This window comes from Haemaphysalis longicornis, unplaced genomic scaffold (assembly GCF_048455015.1).
Source record: "Haemaphysalis longicornis isolate Haplotype H1 unplaced genomic scaffold, Haemaphysalis longicornis Haplotype H1 scaffold_1, whole genome shotgun sequence".
Taxonomy (NCBI): domain Eukaryota; kingdom Metazoa; phylum Arthropoda; class Arachnida; order Ixodida; family Ixodidae; genus Haemaphysalis; species Haemaphysalis longicornis.
Window position 1 is genome coordinate 447,933,516 of NW_027526203.1, and position 27,876 is coordinate 447,961,391.

The 27,876-nt window shown below is 48.2% G+C and overlaps 1 protein-coding gene and 1 long non-coding RNA gene across 2 annotated transcripts; both read right to left on the minus strand.

Moving 5' to 3' along the window:
- Positions 1–253: 253 nt before the first annotated feature.
- Positions 254–6,237, minus strand: LOC144155956 (uncharacterized). The gene is made up of 3 exons (XR_013319677.1): positions 5,909–6,237; positions 3,343–3,427; positions 254–848 (listed from the first exon to the last, which is right to left on the minus strand). It is a non-coding gene; the product is annotated as an uncharacterized LOC144155956 (long non-coding RNA).
- Positions 6,238–16,774: 10,537 nt separating this feature from the next.
- LOC144155957 (protein Skeletor, isoforms B/C-like) lies at positions 16,775–25,462 on the minus strand. Its single transcript, XM_077687685.1, has 11 exons — positions 24,970–25,462; positions 24,513–24,585; positions 24,339–24,447; positions 24,012–24,177; positions 23,860–23,932; positions 23,277–23,805; positions 23,093–23,222; positions 22,924–23,037; positions 22,396–22,857; positions 18,838–19,001; positions 16,775–16,926 (listed from the first exon to the last, which is right to left on the minus strand). Exons 1-11 carry the CDS (start codon positions 25,433–25,435, stop codon positions 16,837–16,839), a joined length of 2,376 nt encoding a protein of 791 aa, XP_077543811.1. The 5' UTR covers positions 25,436–25,462; the 3' UTR covers positions 16,775–16,836.
- Between the last annotated feature and the right edge of the window lie 2,414 nt (positions 25,463–27,876).

Below are 27,876 nucleotides of genomic sequence, written 5' to 3' on the forward strand. Positions count from 1 at the left end.
AAAAACCAGTGCATGAGCATGCCATATGAACAGGAATGAAGCTTCGCAGCAAGTTTCGATACGAAATCTAGGTTTTATCGTTCACGCCGCGCTTGACTCTGTTGCGTGCTCCCTTAAAACGAGCGGGCAGCATTTGGTGTAGGCCATGGAGCAAGAATTACATCCTTCTTTCTCCGTGGTGTAGGCACATTGCGTATGCATGGGTCTAATGGCCTCAGCATGGCCGAAGGAGGTCCCTCTAGCCACCCTTATGAAAATTTCTATGTCCAGTCAAAAGACAGTCTGCGTCCCGAAGGAAACAGACTGCGTGCGTCCTGTGTGTTTCCTCTGTGTTGGAATTTCGCCACCGACTTTCTGCGTACTCCAAGTGTCCCGTGTGTTTCCGTCCTCCATGCGTCCAGTCTATCTCCCAAAGGCAACACAGACACCATACGGCCTTTGTGTGTCCCCTATATGTCTTGAAGGCAACAGACCGCATTCGTCCCTTGTGTGTCCCCTGTATTGAAATTTCGCCACCGACTTTCTGCGTCCTCCAAGAATCCTTTATGTTTCCGTCCTCTACGTATCCCACAAGCTTCCACCTTTTGAGTGCCCTTTGCATGCTGTCAAATAACAGTGCCCCACAGCCAGCTGCATGTAGAAAATGTCAGCCAGCTCCACAGTCACTGTTTCATGCTGCACCTGTTTCTGTAAGAGCAAGCTGACGAAAATCACATGAATCACACGACTCTTGCAAACCTGACTATTTTATTCAGGTTGGATCCATACGTGCTGCTGCCGCCTGCCACACCAGGTGTCGCCTCATCTTTACCCCTCACAGGACGGGATAGCCACTGCCACGCTTGAACCTGAAATGACAAACGCATTGATCGCATATGAAGGGGTTTAAACAAACACGTCTCAAACATTTGCTGGTTATGCTTATAAATATAAAGGAGTGTTCCCATACAAAACTGAACCAAGTATCCTGAAAGAGAAGGTATAACTTCTAGGTTGCAAAATTAGCCACAAAATTTAGACCACATAAATGAACTAATGAGCTTACGAACATCAAATATGACATACTGTTACATAGGCAACACAACCCAGAACTAAGTACTGTTTAAATTCATGGCCTCCTCATGACGGGCATTTATACAGCCTCGCAAGAACATTTGAGATGAGATTATTGCAGCAGCACTGTGGGAACAAAGCAATATGGGGGGGGGGGGGGGGAGGGGGGCAGGGAAGGCAACATAAAATTGCATGAACATGCTAAGACAGGCATTGATCAGTCGTCATCATGAGTAGTTGCTTGTGTCTACGCGTTCTTTGGAACCTATAAAGCCAGCAGTTTTATTGTGCATTTCGTTTACGAGACAGCACTTGCATTGTCTAGTTTGTTTGTCTGCGCTTGCTTACAAAAAGCAAAATGTACATCACCATGAACTGACCAACCTCTAGGTTGGCTCCTCACTTTTTATATTTCCTTGTGTCGATGGGTAGCAGACACGGGAACAGAAATAAAAAACAACCCTAGAAAAACGTGGTGGATAGCACACTTGCACCCATCATTGCACGCGTGCCACGTGGTCACTCATCCCAACAAATGTACAGTGCACAGAGTGACCCCCAAGCAGCGAAAGCTGGGCGTGGTCGCTCTGTACTTTGTGAAAATACAAGCTACTAGAAAGATTTGACAGATAGCACAAACAGTGCAGGTGCGCCAACTTTGCACCATGGCACGAATTTTTCAACGCACAACAGAAAACGCACCGGTATGTCAGTGACACCGTGGAGGAGAAATTCGAAGACAAACCAGGACATCAGTGACAGTGAAAGGGTTAAAGCGGTCGAATACAGCAAATTTAATTTCAGGGTTTATGCTTACCAGCAATGAGGAAAGCTACCGCAGTAACTTGAGCTGACTACTCTGTAACGTGCACTCAAATGCTAAAAACACACAAGCATTTTTGCATATGTTTGCACACAGAGCATTCATACTGTTCGGAAATAATGCAGGTTTTTCCTACTATAAACATCATAATATTGCCCCCAACCACGCCATTTGATTTGTTTACAAAATATTTTGTTACAAGCACCTGGCCACACCCTGCAATCTTATCCTTTTTTAAGTGAACCGTCTTTTTCCCCTTTTTCCTTTGTATGCTGCACCAGCAGTCCTGTTTGATATGGAAAGGGTGTTGCTTTGCGATCCCTATCCTAGCTTTTCCTGTTTTTTATTGAAAATGTTCTCGATCTAAATCAATGAGTGCAAAAGAAACCCTGCAGCATTCAATTCGCCAACACTCATCCATGCACGTCCCTTTGCTGACTCCTTCGAGGTTTGTGTTTTTTTATGTTTACTGCGGAGCACAAGTTTGCTCCGATAATCTATATTTTTACAAAAACCCTGCATTATCCGTGGCTACATAACGATATTCCAAACAAAGTCTGATACACAAACCAGAACCCCCCACAGCTCTTTCTTCAATTGCTGAGTACCCTTCTACAATTGATTGATTGTAGGGTTTAACGCGCCGACGCAACGCAGGCGATGAGGTGCGCCGTAGTGGAGGGCTCCGGATTAATTTTGACCACCTGGGGATCTTTATCGTGCGCCGAAATCTCGTACACACAGGCGTTTTTGCTTTTCGCCTCCATCAGAAAAGCAGCCGCCGCGGCCGGGAATCGAACCCGCGACCTCGTGCTCAGCAGCGCAACGCCTTAGCCACTGAGCCACCGCGGCGGGTACCCTTCTACAATTAGGACCATCATTATATTTGCTAGAGTAAATAGCTGTTTGGGAAGGGGGGGGGGGGGGGGGGCTACGATGGCCAGTGAGACTCATTACACTACATGAAACACAGTGGCAAAAAGGCACGCAATACACCCTTTTCACTGCTAGGCACAAGTTGCATCTAGGGCATTGAAGTGAATTCACCTAAATTCTATTTCTGGGTGCATGGAATTGTTTCACTCATGTAATGTAATCCATAATATGACTTTTGAGTAGAAGTCTAAAGATCTAGTTCATCTGTAATAGGCGGTAGAAGAAAAATCCCCACACACTGTCTGTGGGCACCACGCAACTACCACAGTGAACAAGGGTGACAAAGTCGTTATTAATTAATTCATGGAGCAAGGATGCAGCCCTGATGCGACAAAAAAAATAAAGGTACCAGGAAGTTTCTCACCCTCATCGGTTCCTTATTTTTTTGACCCATCTCTGCAATGTTCTTATGTCTTAATATCACTAAGGTACCACAAGAATGCCACAATGGTTTTCTATGTTTTCATGTTCTCTCAGCCTTCAAAATCGAGATTTTCATGCATTTCACAGCCGTAATGAACTCCACTTACAGGTCGTGCAGGATAGATAGAAACAGGAGGCAGCCAATTCTTCTGGTAGCTCACAACGTACATCCTCCATGTCAAACACCTGGCCCTGTAAAAAATGGAAGTTCAAGTAGTAAACAAGCCGTAAATATGCGGTATAATGCCGTGAAATACTCGCTCTGACAGGACATGACAGAATTTGTTTTTTGTAGGTGCAAAAAAGGCACCTTCAGTTCTTTCAAGCTAAAAAATAAGTACAGTGCTCACTGATTGAAACGCAACACTGCGAGCGCGTGGCTGCCAATACATGCAGCGCCGTCCATGGACGCCGCTGTCGCTGACAGCGCACCGCTGTCGCTGCGGGGAACCACTGCCCCGCTTATTGGCAACCGGAAGCAGCAAGCTTATGGTCAAAACACTCTCATCCTCGTGGTATACCACAATGCAACACCTAGCTTCCACGGGCGTCCACTGGCGGCGCTGCATGTAGCGCAGGCCACGTGCTTGCAGTGTCGCATTTCAATCCGTGAGCACTGTACATACATGACAATCCTTACAAGGCTTTCAGCCATACTTTAAAGGAACAGAAGCATCCTTACACTGAATTAATGTTAAACTAAGCCTATTAAATATCCCTAGGTGGTAGAAATCTGTGGCCCCAGATTTCCACTGTGCAAGCATATTCTCTGGTCCAGAGGGTGCGAAACGTGGTTACGGCTTTTAAAGGAGCCATGAAGAGAAAACACAAGTTTGGTTCATTCAAAGGATTCCGTTGCTAGAATCACGCTGACATCATTTTTAACTAGAATCACGTTGCTAGAATCACGCTGACACCATTTTTAAGGTCAAATAAGCTACAAATTAGGAACAAAGGAAATGGCCATGCGACCCACTAGCTCATTTCCCGCAACAGAACCTATGTCATACCAGCCAGCTCTGCAGTTAGCGGAGGGCGGCAACAGCAAACGCGAATTAGGCAGAGGCTATAAGCTTGCCGAACGAACTATTTGCGCTTAAATTTAGGGCACATTCTTTTTACAGTAGTAAGAATGGTGGGACCAACAGTAAAGGTTAGGAAAGCACACGTAAGCATAGAAGTACCGATGCGTACTGCTGTTGGTACTGCGCGCACTATGCTTGGTTTAGCTGCGGGGCTTTGGGGTTGTCTCGGACAACAATGGCCGATTGACACAAGCAACGGTGTCTTACGTGACCATATTTGTGGAGCGAGCACTATGTTTCACGAAAGGATTATTTTCTCGCTGAACAAAAACAAGCCACGTTTAAATACGGTAAAAACAAAACAAAAGCAGAAAGCGGCTTGCCACGGTATGGTGGCACCATCTAGGTTAACTAACGGTAAAGAAGGTTTCCCAATCGGCTGCAGAGCGGTCGGTTCTTGTGATGTCATTGCAGACCCTGAAAATGCATGATTTAGCGGGAAAACCAAAATTTTAGCTTAAATTAATGAATTTCTCAGTGAATAAAGCATCGTTTGCATTTGGACAAGTGCTGGGGGCACCATACCACACGAAATCTTTCGAATAACACAAACTTGTATTTTGTCTTCATGGCGCCATTAAAATTCTCTCTGAGGCACATGGTGAACGTCTCAGCGTGCCAATACCTCCAAGGGGTAGGCAAGTTGAAATGCTGACGAAACGAAAAAACAGGATGGTGAAGGAGCACGGTGGCAAGCCCACGCCCTGTTGAATCTTTTTCGCACCGTGATTGTATCCCCATCACATGCATATTTGTAAGAATCAACACGTTTAACCCATGCTCAACATGTTACGGTCAACACAATTTATGCAAGCCAGCTACAAATAATGTCACACCACACAAGAATTTCTGTCTGATCATGACGATGCTGGATGAGCTTAGGAAGGTGGAAAAATTTCTTGCATTAAAACAGCGAAAGCTGCCCTGTGACTGCACCAGCAATGCAGGCTGGAACAGCATGTTTTCAAGCTGCGACGTCTAAACAATTATCTGGTCAAATGTTCACTGCCTAAAGACCTTATGCATGTGGTACTACTTATAAAGTTGCTAGCAATGCTTAAATGTTGAAAATTCAACGTATATGCAACTCTTACGTATTATAACTACAAATGTAATGCAGCCTCCTTGCATTTCTTTACCCGTAAACGAAAACTACCCGTTAGAACAATGCTAAGCTGCCTACGTCCTGTAAAAAAATATACCGTGGGTCAACTGCCTCCTAAAAAAAAAAAAAAAAAAGATCGGGGAGTGGGCGTTTTGTTTTACAACCATTACCGCAGTTTTCTTTTTTTTTTTTTTTTCATGCAACAAGCTTTAGCGTCAAATCCACCCAAGCCAAGCGGCGGCCGCTGGGCCGTCAGCATAATGTTTTCGTTGCCGGCAATGGCAAGGGGGTCGATCACTCACACAGCATACTGGCCGCCGCTCCTGGAAGCTCATTATGACCGCGCCGACGCAGCCGGTAATTTACAATAAAAGAAGCGCGGCGAGCCGAACACCAAGGAATATACTCAACACGTTTAACAAAACAGCACTGCGGCAACGCATAATAAAATTTTAACATGCACCACGATAAACAATTACTTACGGCAGAACACGCAGCATTTTTCACACGTCGCGTCGACAGACCGGAAGTTGCAGTAGAGACTCTTGATTCACGTAGGCACGCACAACTTGTCAGGTATTTTGTCAAATGGCGACCTCGATGTGCGTTTGCTACAGCAGCGCAGTACGGCGACGACACAGACGCTTTGCCAGCACTCACGATGTTTCAGGTGGCACAAGAGCACTAACACGTAATATTACGGCATGAGGAGCACGTAGTAATTCACGTAACACCAGCAAATCGAAAACAAACCACCAAAACCAGGCACAACGAACCAACCACGTCTTTTCTTGCGCACCTATAACAATGACTGCATATATGCTAGCCTAGACTAGACTTATTACTACAGTTAGCTATCTAGCAGTCATAGAGTTTTAGCAGTTACTTTTTTCCTTCATCATCACCCCTGAAGCAAACTAGGCAGACGCCATTATAGTATTTTGTTAAAGTTGATAATAGCAAACATATATATAATGGCAGTATATTTTCTTGATGCGAGCAACGTCTTTTGTTGTCGTAAGTTGTTGCTACTCAAAAGCGAATAAAAATGGATTAACAAACGAAGTTATTATCATCGTCATCTACATCTAGATTGACTGTTTTGTGTTTTGTTCAGCGTCCAAGCATTCACCATTCACTGTTTGTGGGCTTTTCACAAACAGAACGGCCGGATAAAAAAATTATGCCCCGCAGACATACGCAAACACACACGCGCACACGCACACACACACACACACACACACACACACACACACACACACACACACACACACACACACGAGCGCGCGCGCGCACACAAACACACACACACACACACACACACACACACACACACACACACACACACACACACACACACACGAGCGCGCGCGCGCACACAAACACACACACACACACACACACACACACACACACACACACACACACACACACACACACACACACACACACACACACATACGCGCGCGCGCGCGCACACGCACACGCACGCACGCACACAAAAGCACCGTGCGTCAAATCCACGCAGGCAAACAATTCACTCAAATGGAGGCTTACCAAGACTATGTGAGCTCAAGTATTTATACCTAGGTTTACGATTAAACCTCGCACTGTTTTGGTGGCTTGGAGGTTAAGTACTCGCCTACTGATGCAAAGGGCGGAGGTTCGAAACCCGCTCAGTGACCTTTTTTTTTTTTTTTTTTTTAACCGTGCTTTAAAGGAGCCATGAAGACAAAATACAAGTTGGGTTTATTAGAAAGACTGCTTAGTCCCGATAAAAATGATACCAATATCATCGGAATCTTCGAACAAATAACGGAGATATTAAAGAAAACGTGTAAAGCCGAGGCGACCCCCTAGCCAATTTCCCGCAACTTTTCTATGACGTCACGGAACCTTGTTTGTGCGATTGACGGCCGCCTAACTGACCTGTCGCGACGACACATGACTGGACATCTGTAATGGGGCCTTTAGTTCCATTTGACCGCATCACTTGAATGCTAACGTGCAGTTAACGCACTGAAAATTATGTTTTATTGTTGGCCCGTATGACGTCATTGTTGCTCATAACACGTCACTGTGGCGCGAAATTTGAAAGTTTTTAAATACTTCTTGCGTTTTTTTCGTTAAAAAACAGCTTTTGTGGCTCTAATATAGCTGAGTGAGATACTGAATCCTAGTTCTTTCAAATTAAACAAAGTTGTATTTTCTCTTCATGGCTCCTTTAATTAAAGTTTTTCTGCCTTAGGTTGATTGATTGTGGGGTTTAACGCGCCGACGCAACGCAGGCGATGAGGCGCGCCGTAGTGGAGGGCTCCGGATTAATTTTGACCACCTGGGGATCTTTATCGTGCGCCGAAATCTCGTACACACGGGCGTTTTTGCTTTTCGCCTCCATCAGAAAAGCGGCCGCCGCGGCCGGGAATCGAACCCGCGACCTCGTGCTCAGCAGCGCAACGCCTTAGCCACTGAGCCACCGCGGCGGGTTTCTGCCTTAGGTTATATTCTGACATTGTTGTTGCTCTTGTTGCTCTCGTCTGGCTGTGTCCCTTTTTTTTCTGTCGCAATATATTTCTACCGCAAGCTCTGCCCCAAAAAACAGTACACCGGTCAGCATTTAGTTGCAAGGATAAGCCATTTTACAGCGACCCTGAAGGAAAACACAGACTAGGACAATCGGAAGCCACTTTTTAGGTTGTTTTTGTTTTCATTGCTTCGTTTTCTATTCGGCTATTTGTGTTCTTTTTACTTTTTCTGGTCTGTATATTCTTCTCCCTCCCACTTTTTTTTCGTAATGGGAGGGACGAGGCACTTCAACAGCCTCGTTCAATATGTATCCTTCTTACGCCACTGTTTCATACAAACGTACCAGTTGGTAATATTAATTCTGCGAATTTATCAGACCTCACTAGCACGAAATAACGTATACAGTGCTGCAGAATTTCCACAAACCATCGGCATTGTTTCTTACCATCTCTAGCCAAGCCAAAAAACTTAACCTTTCGAGTATAATTAAGGCTTACATGCTCGACTTTATGTTTACTTGAGGAAGCACAATCTTCAGAAAAAGAATGTAAGGCAACAAATAGTTATCCTTCCTCCCAGTGTCCTAGAGGCAACACAAAAGACATAAGTCAGTCTTTTGACTTCATTTTGCCTTCAGCACATACATAAGCAACAGCATTACGGCACACAGAAGAATTAAGACAGCAAATTCAAGTTCTATCTTACAGCCTTTGTCCTAGAGGCAACACAGGGGAAACAGGCCAAAGTCTTTTGACTTCATTTTGCCTTGAGTACACACATGGGCAATAGCACTGCGGAACTCAGAAAGAGAAGAAAGCACGTCATTTTTAAAGTTTTATACCTCTCATCCGAAATAAAATCTTCGTATAGAAATTTAAACTTTGTCTTTACCATAGTACATATAAAGGTAAAACATCATGGCTGTTTATCCGGCAGTCTATAAAAAGTACACAGCCTGTTTATGTCCTAGAGGTAACACAAAGGAAAAGTCAAAAGAAAGGCCACACAGTCAACATGCAGGAGACACAAAGTAAACAGAAAGGAAAAGTTCATTTTCATAAGGGCAGTTGGAATCTTGTGCAGATGGTCGGTCATTAAAGCTCTCCATTTTACTCCTTAAAAGTAGCGGGGGTTCACGGCGCTACACTGCATGGGTCTTTGCGTGCAGCAAATACTACTCCCGCGTGAAAACCTTTCCATGCTGAAGTAGTTTAGTGGATAGAAACTCCGAAGTGGGAATCGTAGGATAAATTCTTAGGCTGCTCCGCGAAACACCAAACCCATTTAATGTCCCTTCAGTACTACACACAAAAGCGTAGCTGGGAAGACATTTCTCGGGGTGAAAATATGAGCAGTCTGATATCGAAGTAAGAAGGACTTGGGGAATCTGAAATACCTCGGAAGATCCCTATGAGGCCCTTTGCACCGAGCGGAGAGCACAATTGAGATCAGCTTCCCTACTATACACAAAGTGTTTGTTGCGAAGGCGCTTTTTATGGGCTATATAACAAGCATTATGCGAAAGTATGCAGAACCTAGCGTATTTTATTAAATCCTTCGCAATTACATTCCATGTACCCCTAGATAGTTAGTTTGATAACAGCGCTAAGACAGGACACAGAGAAGGCGACACGAGACTGGGCGCTGAGACTGAGACGAGACTGAGAGCTTTAATGACCGACCTTCTGCACAAGATTCCAACTGGCTAGAGGCACCTCCTTCGGCCATGCTGAGGCCGTTAGACCCATGCATACGCAATGTGCCTACACCACGGAGAAAGAAGGATGTAATTCTTGCTCCATGGCCTACACCAAATGCTGCCCGCTCGTTTTAAGGGAGCACGCAACAGGGTCAAGCGCGGCGTGAACGATAAAACCTAGATTTCGTATCGAAACTTGCTGCGAAGCTTCATTCCTGTTCATATGGCATGCTCATGCACTGGTTTTTGTCGGGTCACTCGCTTCTTTCCCTAGAGCCGAAAAATTGCGAGTGAATTTTCAGATGGTGCTCGAGAACAGAGAACGTAAGCGCATGCGTGGTTTAAGCTTAACCATATTAAGGGATTAAGAAACAGCGGTATGCAGTATCCGAGAAATTTTTCCACATCCTGAAACAAACGGGTTCGCGGTTGCACGCCCCCGCGCACCGAAAAGCAGTATGCGACCCAGCTTTGAACACGTTTTATGCTTTAGATAGACATCGATTAGCGACAGATATGAAGCAAGTTATTAATGAGCGTACAATTTGTTTCACGTAGTATTTATTCCTTCCACGTAAGCGTAGACAAGGTAAAAAAACAGGGCCATACCGTGAAACCTGAGGAGGAGCGAGGCATGCAGTGTATAAGCTGCCCTTGGCGCCTTGGCGTTTTTGCCCACGGAGATGAAACCGTTTGGCGGTGGAGGTATACAGCTTTGCTATACAGCTATACAGCGCCCAGTCTCGTGTCGCCTTCTCTGTGTCCTGTCTTAGCGCTGTTATCAAACTAAGTATGTACCAACAAGCCCGAATTAACACAGTTTTTCAGCCCTAGATAGTGTACTCATAAACTACCCCGAGCCCCTCGGTTTCACCACTTAACAGAAATGCATTGCTGTGAAGACATTTTCTTCCAGGAGCAGGTTGTTTTGTAGTATGCGAATGTGAAAGCCCAAAGGACATTTATTAAATACCCCCCCAAGACCTCACGTATCTTTACAAAAAACTGAGCAACTCGAGTCTTCCCAAAGTTGGCATCTCTGCTGTACAGAGACGTATTGCTGGGACGATTTTAACAGCGAAGGTGTTTGAGCTTGAGGTCCATCCGTGTCTGGCGTCACTCAAAACTCGGTGCAGCAAAGTGGAGAGGAAGAAAATGCTAGGCGAAGATGTGAGGGGAAGTGGCGAGGAGGCAAGGAGCCGACGAGCAGGTGTGGGGAGTGCGCGCCTCAAGAAAAATTGTTTTGACAATGAAGGAGTGTTTAAAGACATACATAAAAGCATTTAGGAGTATGGCGTCACGACGGCGGAGACTACACGCATGCTTATGAGGCTCGACCTAAGACAAAGGGCCCATCTCCCCGCGAGGGGGACTCGAGTAAATGCGTCGCATAGGGGGTGGGTGTATTGCGTTAACGTTTAGTGTTTGGGGAGTTGGTGGTAGCGAATGCGTTGTATCAGCAGCTTCTTGACGTAGTTTGAATGAGTCAAGTATATAAGGCGCGTTCGTAGCCTCCCATTCTGTGTCGGTTTTGTGGCGCAGTGGGAAGAGCACCACGTACCTCGCGTTCCGCCCACAGGTAGTGAATGCGTTGTATCAGCAGCTTCTTGACGTAGTTTGAATGAGTCAAGGATATAAGGCGCGTTCGTAGCCGTCCATTCTGTGTCGGCTTTGTGGCGCAGTGGGTAGAGCACCATGTACCTTGCGTTCCGCCCGCAGGGTCGTGGGATCGAAACCAGGCGCCGGTAAGTATTATTTTTTTATATAGTGTAGGGGGAGGGGTGCGGACCTGTTGTTGAGAGCGAGGAGGGTAGCGTGATGCGGGAGAGGAGGAGTGGGGGAGATGGCGCACCTGGACCGGCTGTTGCGGACGCCGAGGCACGACAACGCCGGGTGACATCGTGAGTTAAAGAAATGCTCTGCATTTAAAACAACGCTTCCCGTGGTCGGAATCAAGCCTGGGTCCCTCGCGTTATCAAACCGGCGTCTATCCGATTGCGCTGTCATCGCTTTTTTTCTTTATTGATTGCGCTATCATCGCATTCGGGGCACTTAGCATTTCCTTTGGGTTCGTACGCGGGCACTGGCTTGCTTATGCGGCGCAATTGGGAAACATCAAGCGTTACTGACGAACTACGGGTATTCTTTATGCGACCACATTGAAATGCTTACGCACCTGAAACGAAAGATGTGAGGCCGAAATAAAGCGGCCACGTTGTGCCTGAAGTCTAACGGAAATATCGTGAGAACCGCCGTGAAGTGCACTTTGCTGGAACCAACCAAAGCGAGGAAAAAAGCGCGTGTATGGGACGGATTCACAAATCACTTTTGATACACCTTACGACTTCCTTTGCCCCCGTCCTTTGGAGCATCGTTACATTTTAAGTGCCTTTCTCATGCACGCACCTGGCTTGTGGAATTATAGTTTATCTTGTGAATATCTGGCCTATTATGAATATTTGAATGTGCACGTGTAGCGTTTTCAAACGTTTTCCAAGCCATTTTTCCAAGTTTTTCATATGTCATTTACCAACACGAAGCAGACTAGCAAAAAAAAAAAAAAATCGAGTGCACAGAAACCACATTTTAGCTGCCGGAGAGTATCCTTATCGACTGAATGACATGAAAAACTTGCAGTATCGGCTTCGTGAAAATTACGAATAGCAGCGAGAGTTACTTGGTAATCACATCAAACCTCTTTAAGAACCCACTGAAAACACGAGTTCGCATCTATTTACTACACTCTAATGATGATGATGATTGATGATTTCTATTGGTTTCCCCTTTGTATCGGGGTGATGACATGTCATCATACCAAAAAGGACTAATATACCTATGTTTTACACTCTTGGTTTAATACTAGCGCTGCTTAGGGCAGGCACAAAAAGCTTATTAGGCACAAAATACTTTTTTTTTCTGTTACAGGTGGTAACTGTTTTAGGCAATATCCCCCTCTCTGCTTTTCGTTCACCAGCATTCTATTCTTCTTTTCGTCCCCTCGACAGCCTTGAAGTTAACTTCCTCTCTGATACCCTTAAATCCTAGGGCTTCTGAAAGCCCAATATTCCCTTCATGTAGATTTGGATGGATACCCTCACATTCTAACACTATGTACCGCATAGTTTCTGTTTCTTTTCCGCAGACCACACATACCCCATCATTTTGTGAATACTTCCTCACAAAGCTCTTAGTTCGCAGGCAACCTGCTCTAGCCTCAAAAAAGCAAAACATTGCCCTGGGAATTACCGTAGAAATTTTCCTTTCTGATGTTCAATTTCTCAGCCCTGTACATCTCTAACGACGTTTTAGCTTCCATTTTTTCCCTCAATTTATTCGTTTAAATCTGCCTTGCCTCTTTTTTGGTTACCTTGGCTGTTTTGGATTCTCCACTGTTCTTTCCGTATTTCATCGTTAGCCTTGTAGTCTTTCTTAACCACTGCGTGTCCACGCTTTTCAAGTATAGGTACCTAAAAACCTTAGCTGCCCCCCTTCGTTGATCCATTGCCCTCAACCTCATCTCAAAGCATATTTTACTCTGAGCTTCTCTAACTTCAAACGATGCCCAGCCCATATCTCCCTAAACTGCTTCGTTAGTTGTTTTTCCATGCCCTCCAAGGCCAAACGTCCTACCGTTCTCTGGTTCACTTCAAGGCATGATAGAACGTCTGATGTTAAGCAGAGTACAGCATCCGCAAACGTGAGACCCGGAACCATTAATCCTTTCCACATTCCTCTTACTACTTTATATTTGTTATACCCCCACAGCGCTCTATGCTTCATTATAGCTGCATTTCGCTTTCCCTTAACCTTAAGTTGCTTAAGTTAACCTTAAATAAGACAGTCGCGTGGTTCAACTTCACCGCAATGCACTGAATTGGCCAATCCATAAAGGCGACAATCAAATTTCGGCGAATGACGATGTCGATCATGCTATATGACTGAAAACTTCGGTCTGCGAATGGCATCACGCAGTGCTGTGCAATGCGCAGTGCCACCATGCAGATCGCATTTTTTAAGCCAAATTTTGTGCATTTTGCTATCATTTACCGATCTGGCTTCATTGGCAGCCTTAATTGAAAATTTGAGTGTATTGTGGTGACGCTGAACCACATGACTGGTTTAGAGTATACGGGGAGTATTAAAAAAGGCGCCTGTAGGGGGTCGGTAGATTTTACAAGGCCGTCGAATCCAATCAGTCCATACAATAAAAATGGAATATTAATCCAATGTATGGTTTAACCCCTACCCCCTCCTTTCTTTAAGTCTCCCTCACAGCATCAAAGTCTGCAAGCTCACATGCGCGTAGACGCCTCACAAAGCAGTAAAAGAACAAAAAACTGCCTTTTTTTTAGTCTAGGTACTTGTTTTGAACATTGCGTTCATATTTACCACTTTTATTTCTTGCAATGTGTAACTAAGAACATCCATATTTCCGCTTTTGTGCAGAGGGTACGCGTTTTTGCTTTAAAGAGGCCATGAAGACAAAAATTCACGTTTGATACATTAACAACACTGTTTTGTCTTGATAATAATAACGCATACTTCACCACAAACTTCAAAGAAATAAACCATATACTGAAAAAAAAAAAATTGGCTCCAATCCACGGTTTGAAGGTGGTTGGAAAGCAAAGCCTTAAACGACACCCGCATCAATTGTCCATGCGACGTCACTTGAATTCCCACACGTGGTTTTACAAAGAGCGAAACGAGAGATTCTGTCAGCCGTTACCTGGAATTGGCGGGGGCGGCGTCCTGAACGCAGCAGCAGCGTCGGCCACGGCCGGGCTAGAGCGGCGGACCACGCCGCCGCTGTAGCCCGGCCGTGCGTCGGCAGAAAACGGAGAGGAGGGTCCTTCGAAGGGTGAGACAGCAGAAGCTAGCCATCCTGATGTGCTAGCTAGGGGCTACACGACTGCGCGACACAAGCGCGGACACCGAAACAATGCGACATGTGAGCTTAGTGATTCCCATTTATACCGATTTAAACTAGTTACTTTAGGAAGTTTGCGAATTGCGAGAAAGCTGAGGGAACTTTCATAATCGCTATTTATCAGAACCAGTTGCTCCTTCCGCATTTTGTAATACCTTTTAAAACACCACCGAATTGGTATTCACCAATTTAGAAAACGAAGTCCCATTCGTGATAAGCAGTGCACAAAAGGTAGCGTTTCTCTAGCGGCTGGATGTCTGTATGTGGTCTCTACGTTTTGTTTTCCCCCTCTGCAAACCAATCCTTAACGTATCTTTGCCGTACGACCACTTAATTCCGTCGGGAGCGGGTTACCCAGGAGGTGCTGTCGAACAAGTTAATCAAGCCGTGCGAAGGAAGCGCGCAATGGACGCGAAGCACACCATACTAAAGCAGACGACAAAGCCGCCCCTCCAACGTGCCCGCCCGTGCGGGCAGGCAGCTGCGCGCGGGGAACGCTGTGTAAAAGCACCCTATCGCCGCGCCCTCTACACTGCTCCGGGAGTGAAAACTGGCCTCCCCCTCCCCATCCGCGTTCGGAGTTTCTTGTCCCGCACGCCACGAAGGAATCGTTGGCTGGTAGAGGTAGAAAGCTTTGCTTTGAAACATTTGCACCAGTGACGACTCCCCTGCCACTTTTCCACGATTTTTCTATGACGTCACAGATTGTTGTTGGAGCTATTGACGGCCACTGATCAAAGACACTGCCAAGAACTATGTCTGGGCGATTGTAGTGCAGCCTCTGGTTCCGCTTGATCAATCACTGCAGTGCGAACTTGCAGTTAATACACTAATTACTGCGTTTCAGTGCAGGCCTTTGTCAGTTCTGCCAATATTACGTCACCGGAGCGCGAACCAAGAAAGTTTCTCAAATCTTTGCGTTCTTTTACTCAAGAAAACGCATGCGGGCTTGTAATTGGCCCAAGGGAGTTACCAAAGGCTAGTTGTATGCTGAAAAACGTTGCATTTTATTTTCATAGCCCCTTCAAGGATTCGGATGAAAGCAACGAAATCTGTCCTTTTTTTTCTTTTTTGTTTGTTTCGAAATTTTACATACGCAGTTCAGGAGCTTCGGAGACACGATAACATCTGCGTGAAAAGGACACACATGCACCCGCGCACACACACGCACACATGCGCACACACGCACGCAAGCACAACGCGCACGCATGCACACGCGCGCACGCACGCACACGCACGCACGCAAGCACACACACACGCACAGCAGTCTGGACCAAAAATGTCTATCGTCTTGACTTTATAACGTAGCGTTTATAAGCCCGGGTTTGCTTACATCAGGCTGGAAACGGCTAGAATTAAGGAAAAAGCTCTGCTTTCCTGTTAGCTTTATGTATTTTTAACTGCATCACAATCAAAGGACGGTCAGGTTCGGAGTGCGCAAGTGTTTTCGGAATAAAGTCGATAGGACTGTGGCATCACAACCGCTACACTTCGTTGTTTCGACACTCCTCATGCCGGTGATAAATTCGAAGGTATATCTGACAGATTCGAGCTGTGCCTACCTTTCCGGTATTTGAGGAATTTATCCTCAAGCACTTCTTTGTTTTTTGTATTGCTCTTGTTGAGCTGTAAGACGCAAGGACCACGGATCTACTCCACACAGACAGCGGCCGGAAGTGTATACACATGAGAGAGGATGGACGAACGGAGATTCAAAATGGGATAACTTGGGACACTTTTTTGCGCAACCCCCTCATTTGTTGGGAGAGAAAGAGAGAGAGGATTTAAGCTAAGTACAGTAAACTTTCCACGCTTGTTGCCTTCCTGCTAATGTGTCCCGAAAGGCTGTCGCCTGTTAAAATCCCGGCATAAGAAACCCATGGCCTGGTCATAGCTAGCCCGAATAACCAGCTCTGCTGATTCCCACTATGGCAGTTGCGTTTGCAAAACCCGTTGCGCAGGATACACGCCCAGCGCGCGTAACAAAGCTGCCCGCTTTCTAATGGTGTCTCTGGTTGTGCAAACGTTCTACGAAAGGTGTTCCACTGCGTAGCTCACGAATAATTGACCGCAGCGAGCTGTTTGTTGTCCGTACATCCTTCGACGCGGAGTGGGTGTGGCTGGAAGTGAAACCCGGGAACCCTGCAGGGCGCTAGCTGCGGGGCCACGTGTGGCTGCCTGGAGAAGGTCGGCAGGTACCACGTACCAGGCAGGGGAGCAGACTGTGACAAGAATGGGGGCGTTTATTGGGGCTCGTCAGCCGGCCGTCAGGTGTGCGCTGCCGTTGCTCGGCGCGCACGAGTCCACCACGTGGATCTTCCAGCCGAGGTGTCTGTGGGTGTAGCACTGCGAATGAAGGGCACTGCCGTCAGCCTTGTCCATCCAACAGGCTGCAACACTTTACTCACTCTATATGTGCGCATATGTGCTCGCGACTGCATGGAACTCCGTCGTATAGAAAAGCGACGAGGTAGGAATCATAGAATTCATCCCCACGTTTTCTTAGACCTAATACCTTGCTATATTGTAAGGTTTGAAATTTTGAGTATCCAAGTTACAATAAAAATTGGTGCTACCTGCAGGTATTTAATATTTAATCCTTTTCTGAACCAGCTTTGCTGTTCAGTGAACAAAAAAACTAATTTCACCCTTGTCGCGCTCATTTTTTATGAATCTACACACCCGAAGGTAGAGAGTATTCGGCATCGAAGCGTGTATATTAGTGCGCCTCCGTAGTGGTCGATTGGCCGGATAAGAATTGCACACCTCACGAAGGAGTGGGCCGACTCTCCCTGGTGGGGAGGGGTACCGTTATCCCGGTCCTCACTCCATTCCTTACGCCGGCGTCAAACCATCGTGTTCACAAGGGTAGGTAGTTCCTTCAAAAAACTATTGGTAGTTCCTTCAAGAAAACTATCCACCCATCTCCCGCTTCATCTATACCTAAGCAAAGTGTACTTCTTTTGGCATTGCAGAGCCACGAGGCAAAGTGCAGGTAAGCCGTACTCACGATTCTTGCTCCTCATTCCTGCATGCGTGCACGGATAAGGGCATGCCTTTCTCCTTCCGTTCCACAACCCCGACCCCCCAGCTCGGAAAGAATGCACAACATTCACTCGTTCTGGACGCCTTCTAAAATACCCGAACTATGCCTAATTATAGTGTGATGAACGAAATGTCTGTGGTTTATGTCGCATCGCCTAGATAAAATGCTATAAGCAACGTACATTTGAAGGTGTCGTTCGCGTGGTATGAGAGCATGCGAGAGCCCTTATTGACTTTGCCTGCTTTGGCTGCACGTGTTGCGTAACAAAGCGCAACACCAAGTACCAGCCTCACATAGTCAACGGGCAAGCATGAATTGCAACCGCTTTGGTTCATTTTTAACCTTATCCCCTCTGTAATTGGGGGATAACTTGTGTCGTCTCCCCAAAAGATCTAATGTATCTGTGTACTACTGTTGCAATTTTGGCGCTTCTGGCAGGCGGCAGCTGTCCTAAGCTATACCCCCCCCCCCCCCTTCTGTTCTTCCTCCAACAGCATTCCAATCTTCTTTCACTCTGCAGTTTTGTGGCTTACCTGCTCTGCGCTACCTTCAAACCCAAGAGCTTCAGGAAGCAAACATTTACCAGTGAGCGCAGCAGCGTTGCCCTGGTGGCTGCAAGCGAACCAATAATACGCCGACACAGCGTCTTCACTACCTCCTTCTGTAGAAGGACGTAGTGAAGAGGAAGCAGTGGGTATACCCAGTGGAGGTAACACTGGATGTACCCACTGGCCCACAATTGCCTCGCGAAAGTTCATACATCGGTGCACCTGCTGTATGCCCTACAATTGCACGCCAAATGGAGCGTGACGAGACACCTCAGGGAGAGTCCAAAGTAAGGTAAGGGTAAGGCTGGAAGAAAACAAAGGTTAACGTCTGCTTGGGTGCAGCCGAAGGGGATACTTGAAAGCGAACTACGGGCTGCTGAATATCCACGCCGCTATTTTAGAGCAGTCGTCCTACGAGCTGAGCGAACAAGAAAACTGCGTATGGGCAGCTGCAAAGAAATTCACATTTTCAACAAGAACAGCGCCGTACCAAAAAGAAGAAACCTATTCGAGGCGGAATTCCCAATGTGACGTTGACGAACGGGTTACCTGTTGTTGCACCCGCTTCACCAATATCCGCCGAACGGGCGCTTTTTCTCGCTTGTGAGCCCCCGGTCTTGAAGACCTGAAAGCATTTAGAGGGGCGATCGGCCCCGTACGCACCTGGTAGTGGACGAGGTCGGGCGTGCTGCGGTCCGGCGTCCAGCGCAGGTAGGCCGGCGCCCCGGGCCGGCACTGAAGTTGCAGCCGCTGTTGAAACTGCTCGAAGGTGGCGTACTCGTCGGGCTGCTCTCCCAGCGGCAGCTGCCACTCGCACAGGCGCCCCACTGCGAAGCGCGCAGTTGACACGCTCGCAATCCCTGGCCGACGCCATGCACAGAACTCGTGCTATTGGTGCCAAAAATCGAATTTCCCGTTTAACGCATCCAAGCTACGCTACGCTTTTAAAGAGGTTCTGAAACACATTTCTGAGCATCTAAAACGCTTCTCAGCTGCGTTGAGCTAACCATCCTTCGTTAAATTAGGTGGCTGCGAAACACCTAATACAAGTATGCGTATTACAGACACAGCAGAGAATGTGGAAATGTATTCCTCTTTGCTTTGCTAGAATTGCGGATGTGCATTGGCCCGGGCGTAACCTCCAGATAAAACGACTGCTATTGCCCGATTTTTTTCCGCTGCATAAATGCGAATATTTCCAAATCGTTTTTTACATAAGCGACTCAAAAGCACAGAATTTGAGATGTGCGAAAGCTTTCTTAGTTGAGCCTATGGCGTCCCAGTCGAAAATGACAAGAAAAATTACTGTAGTTAGTCGTATTTTCGCGTGTCGTAGTGTCATCTTGTGTTCTTGTGTCGTGATTCTGGCACCTAGCTATGTCACGACAGCATGATGGCTGTCGCAGCAACAGGCAACCCTGTTGTGACTACAGGAATGCTTATCGTTGAGAAAATTGACTTTGTCGTTACGACATAAATGTGTGTCGTAACAACAGATGGCTCTGTGGTAACAAAAGGGCTTCTGTTGTCGCAACAAAGTTTTTTGTCGTACGAGTGAAATTCTTGTTAGGTTCCCGAGGTATTCCTCTGGTCATTTTAGAGCGGGGTCCTGTCGAAAAACTAATGCATTTCCCCATAGACCGGCTGGTCGGCCGAAAAGCTCTGGTAAGGTCTCTGCGCACATGGCATGCGCATCAAACCGGGCTTCCACTCTGTCAAAACGGTTACTCGAAAATCGCGAAATAGGAACGGTTCTAGATAACACAACTCACGCGTCGATGATGAAGAAGGAGCACAATAGTATACTACCTTAATCTCATAAATCACGTATTAATACGCGTTTAGATTGTTCGTTGATGCGTTTACTTAGTGCGCAAGAAATCGTCGCTTTCGCGCTCCTCTCAACTTTCGTGAGAAAGGGATGGTAATTTTTTTTAGTCAGCCTTGTTTCGGACACGTCCTCAAAGCACGCATCATTGCGAAGGGCCATCCCCGGTAGCACGGAACTCCCAGATGAGTTCAGTAATATCCCCAGCCCATTTCCTTCCCTCTCCTTTTGAATTCGAACCACCACTACTGCTACTATATTAACATTTGTATATCGTTCGTTTTAGGAACGGAGGTCGCCCACTGCTTATAATTCGAGAGTGCTTGCCCAAGGCACTTCAGCCTACACTAATCCTGCACCTTATTTTTCTTCTCGTAGTTTGGAGCAGCAGTGACAACTTGTCCAATATAGTTATGTTTATACAGCTCTTCAAGTACCTACGCTAAACAGGAGAATCCCTGCATGTATGTGTAACATCACTTCCGCTTTCTTCACACATATCTTGAAACCTACGACTGATCTTTTCTAGTGCAGTTCCTCACGCATTCTTTGCAGTGGCCGGTATTCTCCTGGCTTACTAAACTAGACTATGAGGTCCGTAAATATCAAGCGGCTCAAATATTCTCCATTTGCTAGTATACCTACCATTGCTTAATCAAAACTCCTAAATCCCCTCCTAGAGTGGTTGTAAACAATTCTGTTGGGAGCCTATCCGCCTTGTTTGACGCCCTCTTTGACAGAGGACTTCTCATTCTTCTTACGAACGGCTGTTGTTCCTGTACAACCCTTGCATTACATGACCTCCAAAAGCCTTACGTAAATCTCGTCCACTCCCTCGTCTCCAGGTGCTTCCATTACAGCAGCAGGGCCCACTGAATCAAGCACTTTTTCTTGTGATTGACCATCTTCATGTACAGCGGTTTATTATATACTGCTGATTTATTTCAACATCACCAGGTTTATGGCATGAGTGATTTTTTGGATATTTACATTTTGTAAATCGAGCCACTTTGGTGGGTCGTTGGAAATCTAGGGTGTTCATTTTGCGGTTAGCTATAACATTGGCACACTACAAGAGAGAGTAGGCTGATGGGTCTGTTATCCCTAAGCTCTTTCACATCACTGCTCTTGTGGATTGGAATTAGGTCGGCTTTTGCCGGGTTAGTGGCACAAGGCCAGAGGCATTCTAGGCACAATTTTTGGAGCTTTTCCAGTACAATATCTCCTCCATCCTTTAGCAGATCCACAGCTATTACGGGGTCCCCTGTAGCTCTGCCTCTCTTAAACCGCTAAAGGCCTTTTCTATCTCATCTTTAGTTACGGTTGGAACCTCGCGTACAAAGCTAGTACTTTCAGTACTCGTTCCTGGCCCAACCTTGCTGGTGTACAAGTATGCATAGAATTTTTCCGCTACTTTCACTGCCTCATCGATATTGTTCGTCCTGGAGTGGGTACATTCTATCTTCGCCAATAGCAAGCCTCTTCTTTATTGACCCTAAGTGTTCTACTTCATTAAATGTCCTATTATGAACGATTTTACATTTTCAGGACCTCTTCCCTTTCTTTCCCTGGCAGATTAGAGATAAAAGGGAGGCTTGCAGGTGTTGTACTTCTCTTTCGCTCAAGATTTGCCACAGTACCTAAATTTAAAATAAAAATGGGCGTACGTGGGTTGTGGTTTATTTGCGTGGGACGGGCCCACCTGGATGTAAGACGAATAACAAGGAACGGTATGTCATCCAGTCGTTATTGGCATGACTTTCACACCGCGTTGCAGAAAGAAGGCGCAAGTGATACTTGCGTGTCAGACTGCACGCTTTCTTTCGCCACCGCGGTGTAACAGTATTTGTGTTCAACGAAACTTGGAACGGCTGTGTAATAACGACTACCAGACGCACTCAGAACTATGTGTATGTTGCCGTACACCCACTACTGGGTGTACGGCATTGGGTGTATTGTACACACTTAATTTTGCTAGTACAATACTCCACTTCACAGTTAGCAGTTAACACAGGACCAGGGTAAATGGAGATCCATGGGAGAGGCCTTTGCCCTGCAGTGAGCATAGATAGGCTGATTACGACGACGACGACGATGATGATGATGATGATACTCCACTCCATGATATACCGTCGCCGCCATGTGGCAAACCCAAATTTTATGTGAGGGGCCATCCATTGGTGCGGTGGAGGGCCTCCGTATGGTGTGGAAGAGGCAGTACGGTACTCGTCCTTCAAATCTCCATCTTAAATTGCGAACCATAGAATGAACCGTTGTGGAGGCGGATATTTAGTTTAGTAATCATAGGTATGCCCACCGAATGACGCCTCCGCATTGTTGGTGAGGGTTAGCCTAATATGTCCTAGGGCAAAGCCGCAGAAAACTTCACTTACCGGCAGTTGGATAGGGTCTACCGTTCTTGTGACGGCCAACGCCAGCATACACGCGTTCGACCTTTCGCTCGGCGACAGACTTGTGCTCATAGCCACCGCCAGGGTCCGACGTGATGTACAAGGGGTGGTTCTTGGCCGAGTTCTCGGGATCGTTGCCCCCTTCGACCACAAACGTGTACGTCTTGCCACGCTGCACCCAGAGTTCGGGTACGAGCACGCCGTTGACGTACCAAGCGATGCCCCAGCCAACGTGGCCCGTCACCGCCTGGTAGCCCTTGCGGCCTCCGGCAGGGCCAATCTGTAGCCGGAAAATGCCGTCTGCTGGGCACACCACTGGCGGGATCTTCCAGGCTTCCTCTACGGGTGCTGACCCCTCGGCTGGCCCACTGCTATCGGTTGGGTCCTCATCTGGGGCTGGACAGTTCCAGGACGGCTGGCGGGCGAAGTCCAAGAACGTGTCCCCTGAGAAATAATAAACGAGTGAATCAGCCCAAATCACTATTTTTGTGTTCACTGCGCCACACAAACCTTCGCTGTGCATTCGGTGGTAGGATGCATCGGAGTGATCATTGACAGGTCCAACGGCCCACATGACTGCTTGCGGACCATCCGAGTAAATGTGCTGGTCGTAGTTCGGGTCCTCTAAGAAAGTAAGTTACGTCAGAGGCATTTCGGATAAAAAGAGCGGCACACTCACGAGCTGCCTGAGGTCTCCGGAAGGTGACCATTTGGTAACCATTCACCATTGCGGCGTCCAGCAGTGTCACGCTGTTTCCAGCTCCACGACTGATTTTGTCGTCGGGGCAGCTTCCGCGGGTTCCCACGCACTGTGAAAGAACAAAAGGCTCACCGCACCGCCAACATGACGTGGCTTTGTGTACCTGTTCTTTACTGGACAAATAGTAGTCTACTGCATGCCCCCTGCCAGCCTTGTCGATCCAGGTTACCACCGCATCGGCGTCCAGCATAAGCGACCGGGTGTCGTCTTTACTCAGGCCAAATGACATGTACTCGCCCTGGCGCACGCGACCAACCAACTGCATCACCGCGTCATCGCGCTCCAGCACCCAGCGGAGCTCCAGGCCCAGCGGCTCGTTCAGCACTTCGCAGTTAAGACCCCTGGGACTTCGGCCGCTGGTGCGGTTCGCAGGTTTGACCGGCGCCGCAGCAGGTTGCAACTGTGGAACACGGGGCGCTACTTCGGCGCTGGGCTGCTGCGCCTCGGCCTGCGCCAGGGCCAGCTGGCGGGCAGAGGGTGGGACGCGAACGTTGTGGGGAATGCTGATGCTGCCGAAATCCACTTGGGCCGCGTCGCACCAGACGCCAAAGCGATCAAAGTCGTAGGCGCTGAGCCCGTCCGGCAGCGAAATGAGCACCGTCTTGCCCGTGGCTCCGGCCAGTGGCGCGTCGCTGCGAAAATGTGCGCCAGGGCGGTCACGCGGGCGGTTCCCCGGGGCCACTCACCTGCCGTTCTCGTCGGGCAGCCGCGTGCCGCCGCGGTGCTGCTTGGGGCCCTTGGACACCCACCAGTAGGCGGCTGGGCAGACAAGACACGCAGACCACATGGTACAAGCGCTTTTATTTCTCCATATGTACAGTTCAGGGACGCCGCTCACCGGGCCCGAGGCCGTCGTACTTGAAGTCGGGTACCAGAAAGGTCTGCGCGTCCACCAGCGAGACGCGGCCCGAAGACACGCCGTGTTCCCAGGTGGGCAGGGCCTTGAGAGCAGCCGGCTTGGGCACCTCCAGGTTTCGGGGTATGATCAGGTCGCCGAAATTGGCCTGCACGCACACCCAACAAACCGCAGCAGTGTAAGTACGGCATGAATAGCAACGGAAACGGTCAAGACAAGGGACAAGAATCGCCTTACGTTCCCCTGTATTTACTTGCACTTTCCGAGATCAGCTGGCAAGCAGGCATAGACATGACAGAGAAAGCTTACCCGGAACTTGCGGCACCAGACGGAGAACCAGCGTATCTTGCTAACAGTCTGGCCAGCCGGCAACTTCAACACCAGGTCGCGCCCATTGTAGGCACCCAGCGGCGTGGTCCTGCAGAACAAAGCGAGCGCAACTGAGCAGAGATGCCCCAAAAGCCGCCGGTAAGATTTTCACACCTGCCCTGCTCGTCCGGGATGATAAAGCCAGTGTGGTCAGGCCTCGTTGTGTAGCCGGCCCAGAAGTAGGCATCTGTGCACGAACGGGGCTGAGGTGAGCTGCGGTGTACCGCCGTTAGCGCGATGCAATACGAAACTTTCAATTCGGGCGCAAGCATACGCTTCAGCCAGTACCTCCCATGCACACGCAGTGAGAGGCTCCAGCAAAACGAAGGCTAGTGCCCGCGTGTCTCACAGCGCAATTTCATATTACCCAGGATCAAAATATTTCTCAACGCCAGATCTCAACACTGGTGCTGAGCGTAGATACAGCGTGAACGCGACACGTGCGTGTCCTACGAGCTTTCGGCCAAAGGGAACTCTCACGCTCGAAGCCTTCGAACTCAGGCCGCCACGAGAGCAGGCTTCGTAAGGCGCGCACAGTAGCAAGGAGCACCATGATGACGTCACTTCCCACCTGGTCCGGTGCCGTCGTAGTGAAAGTCCTTGAGGAAGAGCGTCGTGTCGTCCACGGCGTACAACTCTCCGGAGACGCCGTGGAAGTGCGTGTTCAGCTTGCCGATGCGCGTGCCGTAGTACGGCTCCGCGGCCGCGGCCGCGAGCACCGTCCACAGGAGCCAGGCGCGACCGTCGAGGAGCATAGCCTCTGGAGCAATGACCGTCGCCGGGGCGCTTATAAACGCGTGTTGACCCGGCTCCCTGAATTGGGTCAGCAGGCAAGGAGGCTGCCCCTCGCGACGCACAAACTGGATTTCAAGGTTCACTTTCGGCCGCCGCCGAACGGTTTCGTGGCCGATAGGCAGGTGAGAATTACGCCTTCCGGCGACCATTGTGTCTCCGTGGCCGACGACCTTGAGCCTGTCGCCGCGCCTCGAGAGGTGGCACATCTCCAAGGACGGGCCATCCTCCCGGCAGCAGAGCATCGGCCTCCGCCGTCACGCGTGACGGTACTCCGTGAAGTACACACCGCCGCCGCGAAACGCCCCTCCCCGAGCGCCGGAAGTAAACGGCCGCCGCGCTGGCAGCCCGTGAATGCGCCGCCAAGGAGCTGGGACGGAAGTGGCGTTTATTGTCACCTACGGGCATTGTTGCCGCGCAAATGTTTGCCGTGAACACGTATTACCGCACCGCTCAGGCATGCCCCTCCACCACAACTGCCGCAGAGTGAGCGCAGCGAAGTGAAAGCGTCGAGGGAGACAAGCTGCAGGGAAGCACTCACGCCTTTCGACCACGTATTCATTCATTCGCACAAAACTCGCGGGGACAGCAATTTAGTTGCTACAATCTTGCCAGAAAATACGGGAGAATTGTCGGTCACGGGTTGGCAGGTGGTTAAATACGACGCAAACAAGGACATAGAGTTACTTCCCCTTCTCTCTCATTTTCTTTTTCTGTGGCTACGTTATGGAATAAAATTATTCCCCCTCTGAATTTGTTTTATTTTTGTTTTTATGTCGCAGTAGCGCAAAACATTTTTCTTTTTCTTTTTCGCAGGCAGCATTTCATTGCTACAGTCATGAGTAGACAAGTTCCCGTGTTCCTATTTAGTGCCACAAACTGTATCTGGTTGTTGACCACAACAAATTAACGCCAGTGAGTGCGGCGAGGCACCTTCTGCGTGTGCTGATCGCTCTAGTGACGAAAGCATTAGACGTCCGTTCAGCTTATCCGTCCTCGCTCTCTTTTAATGTAAGGTAAAATGTGTCGGTAGTTTTTACTACACAACTTCGGGAACCAATTGGGACGTCATGCTGAAGCAGCTTAATTTTCGGACGGTACATGCCGTCTCCGTCTTTTGATGTGCGCGTGTAGCTGTTGATCGAGTTTCTGTCACCTTTACTGGCAGCACGTGGCGAACATTCGGCCCTCGATTATTCTAGCTGCCAGATTACCTTAGGCAAAACGCGCGTAAGCAAGCGTATAGTAGCTTTGATTGATTCTATACGGTTTAACGCGCCGACACAACGCAGGCGATGAGGCGCGTAGTAGTGGAGGGCTCCGGATTAATTTTGACCACCTGCGGATCTTCAACGTGCGCCGAAATCTCGTACACACTGGCGTTTTTGCTTTCCGCCTCCATCAGAAAAGCGGCCGCCGCGGCCCGGAATCGAGCTCGCGATCCCGTGCTCAGCAGCGCAACGCCTTAGCCACTGAGCCACCGCGGTGGACTGGCCGAAATGGAACCAGTCCGTTCGATCTCCGAGGGTTTCGAAGCGGAACGAATTCATCGAACGAGATGCACCTACACGGTGGCCATACGCATTGCAATCTTCAAGTCAATGCAATTGTAGCTGTAGCCGTACTGGGAGTCTGAACAGGGAAGCTGTTTTTTCCTCCGCTGAGCCCGCATACGCTATTCTTGCAGGAAGTTACACAAAACAAGTGAAACTGATTGCACTACGAGGAAAAAGAAAGTGTAGAATGACTTTTGTTACTTACGACTTCGCCAAGACGTGCCCTTGGTGGCGGACTTTTGCGCGCCTTCTTTTTTTTTTTTATCTTTTCGGGGCCGCTCGCATAGAAATCGTCGGGGAAGTGTGTCCTATAGTTGTTGTCATTGGATACGGATGTAAACATTAGGTAGCGCCAAGAATCTCTTCAAGGAGAACATTCCCGCGGCTTAGAGGAAGCTTTGCCACATTGGAGGCAAGAGAAAGTACGCAATATACATGCATGCTGAATAGAAAGATGGAGGCTTCGCCCTAACAATGAAGAGAAATATATATTGCCAGGCCTTTCTTGTTTCGCTAACGCACGGAATGGCACATCGTTCCTTCGTCCTCCTCCTTCTCAATAAAATCAGGCTGACGCCCTTTTGTACGCTTTCCCCTCACCTCCGACCATAGCTGGTCCGCAAACGATGGCAACGCACACAGCGGAGAAGCAATGAAACGCATCGGCGAGGTCGACGGAGAGGACAACTCGACGGTCTTCTAGTAATTTCTTATTCACCGTCGAATGACACATTCAAGAGACGTAATTCAAGAGAGAATAGACTCCTTCAACACATTCAAGAGAGAATAGACTCCTAAACCGATTCCGGTAGACCTGGTTCGACACAACGCACTCTAATTGCCTATCACCCGTCGACAGACGATAGGTCACCTGACCTATTTCAAAATGAGTTATCACTTGACTCGAATGACCTGCGACCTGAGCGATATACGAGGCCCCGCAAACGAGTTTACTCAAAAAACGTGGTCTGCGAGTCTGCTTTGTAACACTGTGCGATACGAAATGTCGGACTCGTTCTGGGTATAGTGTCCCAGCGCACACGCCATTTAAAATGCCAAGCATGCGTGCGACCCGCAGGCCTCCTGGAAAAAAAAAACGCACGATGGCGAAGTTGGCGCACAAAAATGAG

Coding starts and splice junctions, on each gene's coding strand:
- LOC144155957 (XM_077687685.1), bottom strand. CDS start 25,435: ATGCTCTGCTGCCGGGAGGATGGCCCGTCCTTGGAGATGTGCCACCTC. Junction 24,448..24,512: donor ATCCCGGACGAGCAGGGCAG/GTGTGAAAATCT, acceptor TTTGTTCTGCAG/GACCACGCCGCTGGGTGCCT. Junction 19,002..22,395: donor TAGACCCTATCCAACTGCCG/GTAAGTGAAGTT, acceptor CGCGCTTCGCAG/TGGGGCGCCTGTGCGAGTGG.